At 43.0% G+C, this 14,697-nt stretch overlaps 2 protein-coding genes across 2 annotated transcripts; one reads left to right on the top strand and one right to left on the bottom strand.

The window, feature by feature from the left end:
- Positions 1-1,234: 1,234 nt before the first annotated feature.
- mad2l1 (MAD2 mitotic arrest deficient-like 1 (yeast)) lies at positions 1,235-5,441 on the bottom strand. The gene is made up of 5 exons (XM_028986302.1): positions 5,315-5,441; positions 4,610-4,756; positions 3,265-3,385; positions 3,076-3,179; positions 1,235-1,711 (listed from the first exon to the last, which is right to left on the bottom strand). The coding sequence occupies exons 1-5, from the start codon at positions 5,376-5,378 to the stop codon at positions 1,539-1,541; spliced, it is 609 nt and encodes a 202-aa protein (XP_028842135.1). The 5' UTR covers positions 5,379-5,441; the 3' UTR covers positions 1,235-1,538.
- A 3,541-nt stretch (positions 5,442-8,982) lies between these two features.
- LOC114793792 (uncharacterized) lies at positions 8,983-11,000 on the top strand. Its single transcript, XM_028985926.1, has 3 exons — positions 8,983-9,157; positions 9,414-9,497; positions 9,592-11,000. Exons 1-3 carry the CDS (start codon positions 8,987-8,989, stop codon positions 10,417-10,419), a joined length of 1,083 nt encoding a protein of 360 aa, XP_028841759.1. The 5' UTR covers positions 8,983-8,986; the 3' UTR covers positions 10,420-11,000.
- The last annotated feature ends 3,697 nt before the right edge of the window (positions 11,001-14,697 follow it).

The following is a 14,697-nucleotide window of genomic DNA, read 5'->3' as shown; positions in this document are numbered from 1 at the left end:
TCTGTTTCTTTCCGACGTGGACTGTGCCACGCCCCCTGTTGGTGACACCCCCCTGCTATAGTTCAGCTACAGCAAAATTGGTTGAGGTCTAGAACCTTAAAACCTTCTTGCAGTTTAGAGTTCTGACTAGTCTACTTGAAAGGGATGGAAAAAAAGACGAACTTCAGTACTAGCATTATTCTGGCGTGCGTACGTGCGTTCAGTGACACGTCCCGGATCTGTCCCCGGCCTGGTTCCGGAGATCACTGCGATTGGGTGCCGGTTTCCCCAGAACCTGCTAGCTGGCCGGCTAATGGAGAGACACCGCTGTGAAGGACTTTGAGCTGCCCAGCAGGCGTCCCCCTTTTCACGCGGTGGAGCCAGCCATTTGAAGTGGGAATTAATATTTCAAAGCGCTGCCCCACAATGGCCCACCCGTGGTCTGATTGAACGCAGGACGCGAGGCCATTATTTGTCTTTATCCAAAAAGTAATGAAAATATACAGGGTGGGCCATGTATATGGATAAAAATAAAATGGGAATGGTTGGTGACATTGAACACATTTTATAAGTGGTCAGAAACTTGTAAATAACTCACGAAAGAATAAAGTTACGTTAAAACCAAGAACATCATTGTTTGTCTTGTGAAATTACCAATAAATTTGATGTGTCACATGACCCTCTTTGTATTGAAAAAACAAAAGTTGGATCCAAGATGACCGACTTCAAAATGGCCACTATGGTCACCACCCATCCTGAAAGGTTTGCCCCCTCGCATATACTAATATGCCACAAACAGGACGTTAATATCACCAACCATTTTATTAAGGTGGATCCATATAAATGGACCACCCTGTACATTAAAGCGCAGCGGCTGAAGGCGTCTTGTGTAAGTGCCAGAGGGGCCTTCTGAAATGGTGGCAGCTCCTGTCACCCCTTTTATTCAGTCAAGAACATTTATTGCGTCATAGCACAACTTGAACCTGCTGAAGGAGCACAATGCAGGAGCCACCTTCTTTACCACCACCTAGGAGGAATGGAATATTGCGGCCGTCCGGGATCAGTGTGGGGAGATCACGTGATCTGCAGCAGGTTCACTTATTTCCTTCCGTAGATCTTGTACTTAAATATTCAGTTTTCCACGCTCTAGGAGCATGAGCTGGTCGAAAGGTGTGTACAACGTCTCCACCTACTGACCACAAATCGGCCACTACAAGAGAAAGGACAGGAGTGACAAAAAAAAAAAAAGAATCAATACTGGTCCACAGGTTTATTGCTCGTTATCTGGGATTTATTTCCTTTAAAAATACTTTTAAACGACTAACTTCTAAAACAGAGCTGAAGAAAGAGGACCACCATGTGAAGGCACAATCGACCCCACAGATGCTAGCCGGGTCGGTGGAGGACTATTTACACATGAAAAAGAAAGAGGGGAGACGCTGGGATATGGAGACGTGCTCGTACCTCTGTTTCGAACCAGAGGAACTTGGGAGGAGAGAAAGCACTTTAAACCCCAGCAAGACACAGACACAACACACATACATCAGGTAGAACGAGCGCTAGATGGAGTCTGTTCTCTTGTAGGCCACCATGCTGCTGACTTTGTGGATGGACGTAGTGAAGGAACGCAGGCGCACCTCCTCGGAATTGTTGATGATCTGTGGGCCAGACTCCTCCCACTTTTCAGGCACCTCCAGGTCCTTGTCTGTGTAGACCAGCAGGTCAAATGCACCTGGACCCAGAGACACAGCACAGTCGTCATACTGAGAACATCTCAATTCCACAGACAGACAGACAGACAGACAGACAGACAGACAGACAGACAGACAGACAGACAGAGAGAGACAGAGAGACACAAAAATGCTCCAAGTTGAACTATTTCAGGCAAGATGTTTGCGGAGTTTCTCCTGAGAAAACCAGAGAATGACGTGAATTTTTTCAATCTTGTTGGTCCCCTAATATCTGAAGTCTCTTGGTGCAAAATCACAGCCACTTTGATCCAGTCCCACAGTGAGATTTCCCAGGACGCACCGTTTCACCAACTGTAGCTTTAAATGATGTCTGTAGCGTCAATCAGCCGAAGCACACCCACGTCCCGCCTCTTCTCACCTCTCTCCACCGGCTCACATAGAGTTTAAATCCTTGATGCTGCCTACAGGGCTGTAAATGGAAGTGCACCCTCTTACACAAACACACTACTAGCTACAATCCTGCACGCCCTCTCAGACCTGCAGACGAAACGAGACTAAAAAAAAGGCTCTCTTCACGGGGTCCCCGATCCCAATCCACTCTGTTCTCCATGGCTGGTGGAACAACTTGTCCTGCTCCATTCAACTTGCCGAGACTACCACCATCTTTAAGAAGCAGTTGAAAACCCACTTGTTCAAATAGTATTTCAGACAAATCTAACACTTACACAGACACACATGCACAAACACTGCACAAAAAAAAAATGAATATTTTCTTCGTCTAGCACTTAATTCCCGAGCGTGTTCTCTTTCTGACAAGTTGGGCCTTATCAGGGCTCTTAGTTTTGTAACTCAAAATCTAGAGAAAGCGAATGAGAATTGCTGGTGTCTTCCTCTTGTTAGTCGCTTTGGATAAAAGCATTTGCTAAGTAAAGTTAGTGAAGTAAATGCTAATGAGGAGGAGAGCGGCCAATAGAAGTTGAGCGGGCATTCGTGGAAATGACAAATCAACACCCTCCACAATGTTTGCCGCAGATAGAATTTTTTATTTTTTTAAATTTTATTAACCCACAGGTCCTTCAGCATCTTGCGTGCTAATTTTAACATCCGATCACCGACCTACTGCAATGCTTCGCACGTTTGGAAGCCATGACGGTCAGTGGAGATAATGTTTTAGGGGAGGGAAATTCTCTGGGTGATAAAAGCATGAGAAACCGGAGGTAACTCTTTCCCCTTATGATGTCATAAGGGGACACGTTCCAGATCCGACCAAAACGATCTTTACACCTATCGCCATTTCTAGCCACAGCAGGACCATAGACAGGCTAGGGGGACTTAAGTCACATTTCCATTATAGGGGACCTTGAATAAGAAAATAATAGCAATAGCCTTTAAACTCCCTACTCACATGTATTCTCCAGTAAAGGCAGGAACGTTACAGTGGCTGTAATCTGTCTGATGACCGACCGGATCTCCTCCTGGATGGATTTAATCGACTTCTCCCTGGGGACGCTGCAACCGGATCAACAAGCCTGTAAACGCATGCAGAGACGACTACGGAACGCTGCGGACGAGGGGCGTTTCGATGAGGCCTCACCTGCTCTCCTTGGCCGTCTTGTCACACTGGATGTCAAACTGCCATCTCTCCAGCACCTCGTTGGTCTCCAGACACATGATCACCAACACCAGTTTCTGCACCGTGCACTCGGACAGCCACTCTGCAGAGACGAAGCAGCACGCAAAATCACACACCCAGTTCTTTCCAATGCAGTACCAACGTGTAAAGGAAATATCATTACATTTACCAGACGACCTTATCCAGAGCGCCTTACAATCAGTAGTTACAAGGACAGTCCCCCCCCTGAAGACACTCAGGGTTAAGTGTCTTGCTCAGGGATGGTAGTAAGTGGGATTTGAACCTGGGTCCGCTAGGCTAACACACTCGCCCATGTTACTACTACTACCACAATATCAGACTTCTAAGGAAACATAAGAATTGAATAAATATGTACACACTGCTACACTGTCATGGGTTCTGTGGCATGGTCAGGGTTTCCACTCTAAATCAGACCTAAAACTCCCTGACTCTCCCCAGACTCCAGTATAAAGAAATGTCCAATGTAACGTTTGGGTGCCGAGCAGAAAGGGGCATTTATTCTTGTCGAGTATAGGCCGAAATTCCACCTCCGCCATCCTCTACATGCATCTTTTATCTCTGTGGCTGAGCCTGTCCTCAAATTCTTCCTTTTTTAAGGTTCATATCTTGCCATTTACACTTGCCTGGCGTGTTTGGTAAGTCAGCAAGTGTGAGTATGTATGTCCACGCAGAATTCACAAAGATTTTGCGTTCTAGAAGGGACACATTTTTAAAGCACGAGAGGTTTTGAGCGAAACAAATTAATACAACACGCATTAATTTCACAAGCAAGAATACTTTTCTGTGTCCTGTGAATCACATGGCAAGTTTTCAAACTGCTTCGATCATATCTTTATATAGAAGTGACGAAATGTCCCCCCCTGCTTTTCTCCCTAGGTGAGCAGTGGGCAGCCAGGTGCCCGGGGAGCAGTGTGTGGGGACGGTCCGCATTGTCCATGTTACATGAGGAAGTGGTGGCCTAGCGGTTAAGGAAGCGGCCACGTAATCAGAAGGTTGCCGGTTCAGATGTCATGGCCGCTCACTGCTCACTCAGGCTGATGGGTTAAATGCAGAGGACAAATTTCACCGTGTGCACCGAGTGTAGTGCTGCTGTGCATCACATGTGACAATCACTTCACTTTCACCCCTTTTTTTTAAGCAGTAGTAAAGTAGAACAAGAACTACATACAAGTCACACTTGCTCATAGTTCTGACCACTAGTTATGGGGATTACACATCACATCATGGAGAGCGTGACTGAGAAACTGAATAGACCTCACCCGCTCCCCAGAGTCTTGGATCGTACCTTTCAGCTGCGTCACCACGTTGGTCAGGTAGTTCTTCAGCTTGGCGTCCGTCGTGACCTGCAGGCTCATGTCATAGTGGCTGACTCTGGTGAAGGTCTCCGGCGGGTAGATCCCTCGCTGGTACAGGATGCTATTGATGCCAAACGCTGCGTGAAAGTAGAACAGAGCGGGGATGGGCACGTTACCCTCATTCGGGGCTGAGACGCTTTAAATCATCACTTTAACGCCACCGTGATCGCATGGCGCATGCGCGCCAAGGGCCTGATTCGGCACGACCACAGAATAGAAGAGTTTGACTACAAACTACTAAAGAAAATGCATACATACATTTCATTATATATATATATATATATAAATAAACAAACACACACGTTGTTTTTTTAAGTGTTACTTGTCCATTTGCGATGCGCTCATACGTGAGACCCTGAATGAAATGTTCGCAACAGGCGAGATCAGATGCCGACTTTTCCTTTTAAACTGACCGAGCAGGGTGGTTCACAGGCTGAAGACACGTTCGGGAAAGCTTAGTTTGATTGTCCGGGAGTGGAAAACAAATAGTTAGATGAATAAAAGCTGGACCCGGCGTCGAACTATTTACATCCCTAACCGGCTGAGCGAGTTAGCATTAGCAGACTAGCCGCACGACGGCGCAGCCGAAAAGAACAAACAGGTTGGGAAAAAAAAAAACTAAAGCAAACACTCACAGAAGAAATCGGCAACGATCTCGGCGCTGCCTTTCAGGGTAATGCCTTTCAGCGTGCTGGACATCTTTCTGCCTCGGAGCGAACCCGGGTGACGCCCGTCTTTACCCGCCACGCAGTTTGAAATCGGCCCGCGTCAGAGGCGATGTGCGCAGGCGCGCTGCTCCTGGGCACCGCGCATGCGCAAGTGACGCCATCTGTTGGGCTAGGCTCGCTAGGTTAGTAGATTAAATGTAAATATGGCGCCAAATCAATTTTTAATAATGATCAAAAACAATAGATAGGTAAAAAATATATATTAATGTCAATGGAAATTCTTTTGTCCTAAATGCATGCTCAAAGCAACAAGAGAAAATAAGAACAGAACAGTAGTAATAGTGCAGAAAAAAAGTAATAAATAGCACTGTGACAGTTAACATAACATAGTGACGTTAATTAGATAAGAGATTTGAAATAAGTGAAATAGTGTTGTGCCAGAGAGAGAGATGTAGCAGCATCATTCTGTATCGTACATTCCTATGAAAAATCATGAGATCATGAGAAGATCGCCTACACTCCCATTGCCACTGTAACAAGGACTGTTAACCAATGTTTAATTCATAGATTTATATTTAGTGATAATCCTAAAAATAACCCGTTGTGATCAATTTATACTCCAATGTGCCAATAGGTCAGACACAGAAAGAGAAAATAAATCTGATAGTACAGGATCATATCTAAAAAAAAATGCTAACAATGCTAAAAACTACTAAAGAAATTAAGTTATCATTTGAACTTTAGCTCATTGCCTTTGTGTGTGTGTGTATGTAGCTATATGTGTGCGTGTGTGTGTGTGTGTGTGTGTGTGTGTGTGTATATATATATATATATATATATATATATATTATCACAAATATCCAATGAACTATCCAAATGTTTTTCACTGATTCGAAACCAAACAAGGATGATTATGGCTGTGTTCACACTGCAGGCTTTCTGAATAGAAGCTTAAGCCCATGTTGTGACCCGATCTCAGGTCAGAAGTGCATGTAGCACAACGTATGACCTGCTATTTGAACATTCCGGAGAGTGAAGACTAAACAGCCAATCCCTGCGTGATAGCCAGAGGGGTGGGGTTCTCTGCACACCATTTAAAAAAAAAAACTTAAACCACAAACTACATTAACAATCTTTGAGAGAGCAGTGGCTCGGTAAATGACTGTCATTTTCTGACAGGCAGACGTGATTCATTAAAAAGCATCTTCTGGGAACTCTGGTGAGTGAAATCATTTACAAATCCAGGCAGAACATACAATACAGGCCAAGAGTTTGGACATCTTCTCATTCATCGTGTTGTCTTTATTTTCCTGACCGTTTACGTTGGTAGATTCTCACTGAAGGCATCAAAACTATGAATGAACACATGTGGAGTTATGTACTTAACAAAAAAAGGTGAAATAAGTGAAAACATGTTTTATATTCTAGTTTCTTTGCTCTGATTGCTGCTTTGCACACTCTTGGCATTCTCTCGATGAGCTTCAAGAGGTCGTCACCTGAAATGCTTCTCCAACAGTCTTGAAGGAGTTCCCAGAGGTGTTTAGCACTTGTTGGTCCAGCTCACCCCAAACCATCTGGATTGGGTTCAGGTCCAGTGACTGTGGAGGCCAGGTCATCTGCCACAGCACTCCATCACTCTCCTTCTTGGTGAAATAGCCCTTACACAGCCTGGAGGTTTTGAACCTGAAGCAGATGTTACTCTTGGTTGTCCTTTCCTGGGTGGGTCCTCATGTGTGCCAGTTTCATTGTAGTGCTTGATGGTTTTTGAGACTCCACTTGTGTACACAATTAAAGTTTTTGCAATTTTCCGGACTGACTGACCTTCATTTCATAAAGTAATGATGGCCACTAGTTTTTCTTTAGTTAGCTGATTGGTTCTTGCCATAATATGAATTTTAACAGTTGTCCAATAGGGCTGTCGGCTGTGTAGTAACCTGACCTCTGATGGTCCGAACTTTATTGATAAAGCAAGAAAGCAGTAATCAGAGCAAAGAAACTAGTATATAAAACATGTTTTAAATTATTTCACCTTTTTTTGTTAAGTCCATAACTCCACATGTGTTCATTCATAGTTTTGATGCCTTCAGTGAGAATCTACCAACGTAAATGGTCCTGAAAATAAAGAAAACACATTGAATGAGAAGGTGTCCAAACTTTTGGCTCATACTGTATGTTGTATAATAATGTTGTATAATTAAGTTGCATTTACCAAGGTTATAAACACCAATAATTTGTGACTAAGTGGTAAAAACCATTGTCCCTCATAACAAGACTTAAAATTTTCCATGCAGGTGTATTCCATGGTCCAGTTTAGAGCAACTTTTAATGGCTTAATTGTAATTTTGTTTTAAAAAGGATCCCTTACTGACGGGACAAAAGTAAAGTGTAGTGATTGTCACATGTGATACACAGCAGCACAGCACACGGTGCACACAGTGAAATTTGTCCTCTGCATTTAACCCATCACCCTTGGTGAGCAGTGGGCGGCCATGACAGGTGCCCGGGGAGCAGTGTGTGGGGACGGTGCTTTGCTCAGTGGCACCTTGGCGGATCGGGATTCGAACCGGCAACCTTCTGATTACGGGACCGCTTCCTTAACCGCTAGGCCACCACTGCCCCCAAAATGGGCAACACAGCAAGTGTGCTGGAACCGCATGGATTTAAACGCGTAAACCAAGATGATCCAACAAAGAAGAGTGTTCTGGTCAAATCCAAGGAGGGATACATGTAGACTGTTATTGAAGTTAAACTCTTTCCTGAATATGAATGTTATATAAGAACATTATTGCTGTGGAGGGGATTCTCAAAAAACTTGATTGTCCTCACATTTCTGGACATGATCGGACATTTAAAGGTAAAATCATGAAACTGTAACTGCTAATTTTCGCAGGTAAAGACTATAAACATTTCAAATTGATGCATTGCAATGCCCACGTTTAATTAACAAGGACAAATCTATTTAATAAACTGTCCACACAGCTAAACAATATAAACTGCAGACCAAACCATCAACAGGTGTTGACCAGGAGGATGGACTCAGCTCACATTTACTAGCTAGTTAACATTGCTCAGGCCAAGACATCAGAGGTGAGACAAGGGGAGACAAAAAAAACAGAACCAAGTTTTTCACAGAAATCACAGGTTTTTACAAATACCCTGCAAATACGGTGTCATATTTAAGTTAACAGTCAGTGCTGAACAAGCCAAATGCTCCAATACGCAGAGGAGGTGCAGCATAACGAAGGGGCCGATTCTTCTCAAGAGACCTGGGGTGGCAAACAAGGACAGACGAGTTGAGGGTGAAGTGAAAGTGAACTTATCCCCACAAACTCTTGCTGGGAGTGTGTGGACATGGCAGCAGCGAAGGGGCCTTGTGTCTACGTCCATTCTCGGTGCGCTCCACAGCGCAAGTTGTTCTGAGTTGGAACCTTCTCCACTCGTGACAGAAGCTGCGACTTGCAGCAGCAGCAGAATTACTGTTCCTCTGGTCAGTGTGGTCAAGATTTCCTGCATTTGGGCTGACAGGAACACTATTTTTACCCACTGGTAGAGTCTCCATTTTCAAAAGAGAAAACAGATACATTAATACTGTCTATAAACATCATTTCTTTATGTCCTCAATGCGCTGAAGACGGAACGATGAGCAAAAGTCGCTCCTGTTTTGTCCATCGTCATGGAAAAGATTTTTGTAGAAATACAGAGTGGGACGAAGAGGAAGCTCCAGATTCATGTACTGCAGCTTCTTCCTGTTCTTCACGCTCTGCTGCTCACCCTCCAACAGTATCAGACACCAGGACTCTGCTGCTGAAGGTAAGATGGCATCTTCATTCAGATGCTGCCGGGACATTTTATAAGTACATGCAGCATGGTCTCCTGATGCAGTCAAATTTAATAATTACTTTGTGTTAAAAGATTTCAGGTCTTAATTATCCTGCAGTTTTCTTGTAAATTAGTCATATTGTCTGGATAATGGACCTGCTGTTTACACCTGGATTAATAAAGATCTTAAATATAAAATGTCCTAAAAGTATTACTAATTTCGATGTTTTTTTGTTTTGTTTTACAGTTTTGTGGAACGTTGTTGAGAGGAGCACGAACTATGGATGATTTTGGTGATGAAAATGTTTCTAGCAACTACTATGATTATGAGGTGGTTTATAAAGATTTAATCCAATTGTAGCAGATTGTTGAGTCTGTATTATAGACCTGAATTTGATATCGTTCCATTGTATGTTTTTTGACAGTTTTCTGGAATATTACCCACAAGGAAAGGAACACAAACTATGGACAATGTCCCTGATGATGATGTGACTGATGCCCATGATATTTCATATCGATCAACAATATTCCTCATCACTGGACTGTGTGTGGGTCTGCCTCTTCTGGTCTGGGTTCTCCGTTCTCTCTACCTTCATGTGAGGCAGGGTGGTCGAGTCTCAGTCTTCATCATCTCACTGGTCCTCACCGACCTGCTGGACCTGGTCCTGAGTCCTGTCCTGATAGCAGCGTTTTGGGCTCCATTCACGCATCTCACTGATGTCGTGTATTTGCTGTTAGTTTGCTCAAAAGTCTGTGGTCTCCACTTCCATCTGCTGGTGACTCTGGAGGCGACCATATCTGAGGCGCATCCACTCTGGGTGTCCCATGTGGCTTTTCTTCTCTGTTCGGTGATGGCTGCACTTGCAGAGTGGACCTTCTTCATATTTTTAGTTGTTTTCTTGTTGAATAATTACATAAAAACCTGGGTGCTGTTCAGGCTCCTGTTGGAACTTGGGATCCTGATTGTCACGTGCGTGTTCACTTTCACACCACGCGCACCCCCTCAACCCCACACTGACAAGAGAGCAGGTGGAATGGTGCTGGGTGTTGCCACAGTCAGCCTTGCTTTTCTGTACGGCCCGTTCTTGGTGCTCATCTTCTTAGATTTACCTTTTGGTCCTTCTGTCCATGTAATCATAGCTGATGTGCTCTTCTCTCCTGTTTGTTTACGTGTGATTGCTGATCTCCTTCTGTGTTCGGTCGTCATTCAGATGATCCCTCAGAGACAGACGGACACTGACATCCAGATCTGACCAGTAGGGTGTGTTTGCACTGCCATGTGTTGGTTGGTTATAGACGTGGGACATTTTCAGCTCTAATACTGATGCGCTGAACTCATCAATCCAGTCATCTTTCATAGGATAGACAAGAAAAAGCGCGTCAAAATTCAAAATTGTAAAATAATTTTATTTCAGATTAAAAAAAAAATAAAGTTTAACCATTATTGACAGTTTCATGTATGTATCTGTTGACTGAGTGATCCACACTCCATGATGATCTACTTATGTTTGAGCCACTTTTACTCATATTAGACCAGAACTGGTTGTCACATATCCTCGTAAAGGACAACGTCAAACAAGAATGAAAAATTATACAGCTTGGTGTATTTCTGTATCGATGTCATGATCCGTGTTCTGTGCTCCCCGGTACCGTGTTTATTGTGAGTAAATCCCTGTTATTTCTTGGTTGTGCAATTCACGTCCATTTCTTCCTGCCCTGAACAGAACCACGACAATCTTACATTTCATTTTGTTTTTTATGCTCTTTTAAACTTCAACTGTTACTATTAGATTCCATTCTTGCAGCCATGACAGTAAAAATGTGCTTTTTGGTGTAAAATAAAAAAAAAAAATTGTGTGAAATAGTGGTTTTATCCAACAGGCTCCAGGTTGTACAAGAAACGGTTCAAGAATTACACGTCCTCTCTGGGATTTTCTTTATAAAACTGACTTCTGGCAACTCATCTAAATGTATGTTTTTTTTAAATAAAGTAATGTTGTAACTTTTATTTAATTGTCAGATTTATGAACTTAACTTAGAGCACAAACTAGGGATTCTTCTCAAGAGACCTGGAGTGGCAAACAAGGACAGACAAGTTGAGGGTGAAGTGAAAGTGAACTTATCCCCACAAACTCTTGCTGGGAGTGTGTGGACTTGGCAGCAGTGAAGAGGTCTTGTGTAAAGGAGCTGCGCCGTACTTCTATTCTCAGTTGTTCTGAGTTGGAACCTTCTCCACTCGTGACAGAAGCTGCGACTTGCAGCAGCAGCAGCAGCAGAATAACTGTTCCTCTGGTCAGTGTGGTCAAGATTTCCTGCATTTGAGCTCACAGGAACACTGTGTGTTTCACCACAGCGCTGAGGTCTGTGCTGCTGGTATCTATTTTCACTCACCGGTAGAGCCGCTGAAGCTTCTCCATAAAACTGACACATTAATACTGTCAATAAACATCATTTTTTTATGTCCTCTTAAAAAAAAACATGTTCAATGCGCTGAAGACAGAACGAGGAGCAAAAGTCGCTCCAGTTTTGTCCACCATCATAGAAAAGATTTTTGTAGAAATACAGAGTGGGACGAACAGGAAGCTCCAGATTCATGTACTGCAGCTTCTTAAAGCACAAACTAGGCACACATAAAATACACTCAGTGCTTCTTCCAACCTGAACCAAAAGGCAAAGTTCAAATATGAAGAGAGAAAAAACAGTGAGGTCCATTCTGTCTTATATCATCGGTGGTCAGTTTAATTAATAAAAAAAAAGCGGTTTTACTAACTAACACTAAACCAAACACATTTTACATTACGCATTTATTAAATTAAATCAAGTCTGTGAATACAGAAGTAAATTGACTAGAAACCAACCTACTGCAACGTGCCAGTTTATTGAAATAACCTCTACAGGGAGTGCAGAATTATTAGGCAAGTTGTATTTTTGAGGAATAATTTTTATTATTGAACAACCATGTTCTCAATGAACCCAAAAAACTCAAAGCTGAATGTTTTTGGAAGTAGTTTTTAGTTTGTTTTTATTTTTAGCTATTTTAGGGGGATATCTGTGTGTGCAGGTGACTATTACTGTGCATAATTATTAGGCAACTTAACAAAAAAACAAATATATACCCATTTCAATTACTTATTTTTACCAGTGAAATCAATATAACATCTCCACATTCACAAATATACATTTCTGACATTCAAAAACAAAACAAAAACAAATCAGCCACCTTTCTTTGCAAGGACACTCAAAAGCCTGCCATCCATGGATTCTGTCAGTGTTTTGATCTGTTCACCATCAACATTGCGTGCAGCAGCAACCACAGCCTCCCAGACACTGTTCAGAGAGGTGTACTGTTTTCCCTCCTTGTAAATCTCACATTTGATGATGGACCACAGGTTCTCAATGGGGTTCAGATCAGGTGAACAAGGAGGCCATGTCATTAGTTTTTCTTCTTTTATACCCTTTCTTGCCAGCCACGCTGTGGAGTACTTGGACACGTGTGATGGCGCATTGTCCTGCATGAAAATCATGTTTTTCTTGAAGGATGCAGACTTCTTCCTGTACCACTGCTTGAAGAAGGTGTCTTCCAGAAACTGGCAGTAGGACTGGGAGTTGAGCTTGACTCCATCCTCAACCCGAAAAGGCCCCACAAGCTCATCTTTGATGATACCAGCCCAAACCAGTACTCCACCTCCACCTTGCTGGCGTCTGAGTCGGACTGGAGCTCTCTGCCCTTTACCAATCCAGCCACGGGCCCATCCATCTGGCCCATCAAGACTCACTCTCATTTCATCAGTCCATAAAACCTTAGAAAAATCAGTCTTGAGATATTTCTTGGCCCAGTCTTGACGTTTCAGCTTGTGTGTCTTGTTCAGTGGTGGTCGTCTTTCAGCCTTTCTTACCTTGGCCATGTCTCTGAGTATTGCACACCTTGTGCTTTTGGGCACTCCAGTGATGTTGCAGCTCTGAAATATGGCCAAACTGGTGGCAAGTGGCATCTTGGCAGCTGCACGCTTGACTTTTCTCAGTTCATGGGCAGTTATTTTGCGCCTTGGTTTTTCCACACGCTTCTTGCGACCCTGTTGACTATTTTGAATGAAACGCTTGATCGTTCGATGATCACGCTTAAGAAGCTTTGCAATTTTAAGAGTGCTGCATCCCTCTGCAAGATATCTCACTATTTTTGACTTTTCTGAGCCTGTCAAGTCCTTCTTTTGACTCATTTTACCAAAGGAAAGGAAGTTGCCTAATAATTATGCACACCTGATATAGGGTGTTGATGTCATTAGACCACACCCCTTCTCATTACAGAGATGCACATCACCTAATATGCTTAATTGGTAGTAGGCTTTCGAGCCTATACAGCTTGGAGTAAGACAACATGCATGAAGAGGATGATGTGGACAAAATACTAACTTGCCTAATAATTCTGCATTCCCTGTATTTTTAAGTGAGTAATCTGAACAGACTCTACATTCCTTTTTCAGTGTGCCAGGCAATTCTTGTTCAGTTAATGCTTATTCTGATTCAGACCAGGATATTGCTGTACATGTAAACAAAGTTTACTGCTGGGTGGACCTTTGCCCTGGTGACCATCTAAATACCCACCCAACACGTTCATGTTTTCCTCCAGCACATCTCTGCACATTGCTGCAGTCATCTTTCCCTCTATCCTGACCAGAGGCGAGCAATCCAGGTTCAAACAGTAAAAACCCTCACCAGGATTTATTACCAACCTTGCATGCAAAAACTTTGCCATTAAGATTTAGTTCAATTCATGTCACATTTCAATTTCTTGTTTAAACCTGAACAAAACACTACATTTCGGCAGGTTGTTAAAAAAATCCTGGTGAGGGTTTTTACTCTTTGGACCTGGACCCGCTTCTAATCGTTCTATGTTGCAATGGACCCAACCAGGATACCATCTGTGGGTGTGGCCAACATGCTCAGAGTGAATGTGCAAAAATATTCCTTTATTGATGTAGAGGGTGGTAGTAGCCTAGTGGGTAACACACTTGCCTAAGAACCAGAAGACTACGGAGTCACAGGTTCAAATCCCACTTCCTTCCATTGTGTCTCTGAGCAAGACACTTAACCCTAAGTTGCTCCAGGGGGATAAGAGCGTCTGATAAATGCCATAAATGTAAATGTATAATGTCTTGATGGAGTAAAGCATCCCCATTCCCCACGAGTGTAACAAAAATGGAAAAGTGGAAAAATGGAATTGGTCATAATTAACAAAGTCCTGCTAGACAAATATCAGAAAAAAAAAAATTACATTCAATATGTACATGTAATTATTGAAGCCTGGCTAATCGGTGCACAGCATTATAACAGGGAAATAAACACCATTTGCTTTATTACAGATAGAACCGTTGAATCTTTTCGACTTGGCCACAATGCAGTCTTTTTTCCATTTTTAAAGTGTAAGGTTTTAACATTTTTGAACAGAACTTCTCAGTTGATGTGATCTTCGGCCCTGATCAGCGTGTAGCTGCTGGACAGAGGGCAGGGGAGCTTCACAAGAAAGACGAGCT

This window comes from Denticeps clupeoides, chromosome 1 (genome assembly GCF_900700375.1).
Source record: "Denticeps clupeoides chromosome 1, fDenClu1.1, whole genome shotgun sequence".
Taxonomy (NCBI): Eukaryota; Metazoa; Chordata; class Actinopteri; order Clupeiformes; family Denticipitidae; genus Denticeps; species Denticeps clupeoides.
The sequence above is the reverse complement of the archived record's forward strand: the minus strand, read 5'-3'. Positions and strand labels throughout refer to the sequence as shown.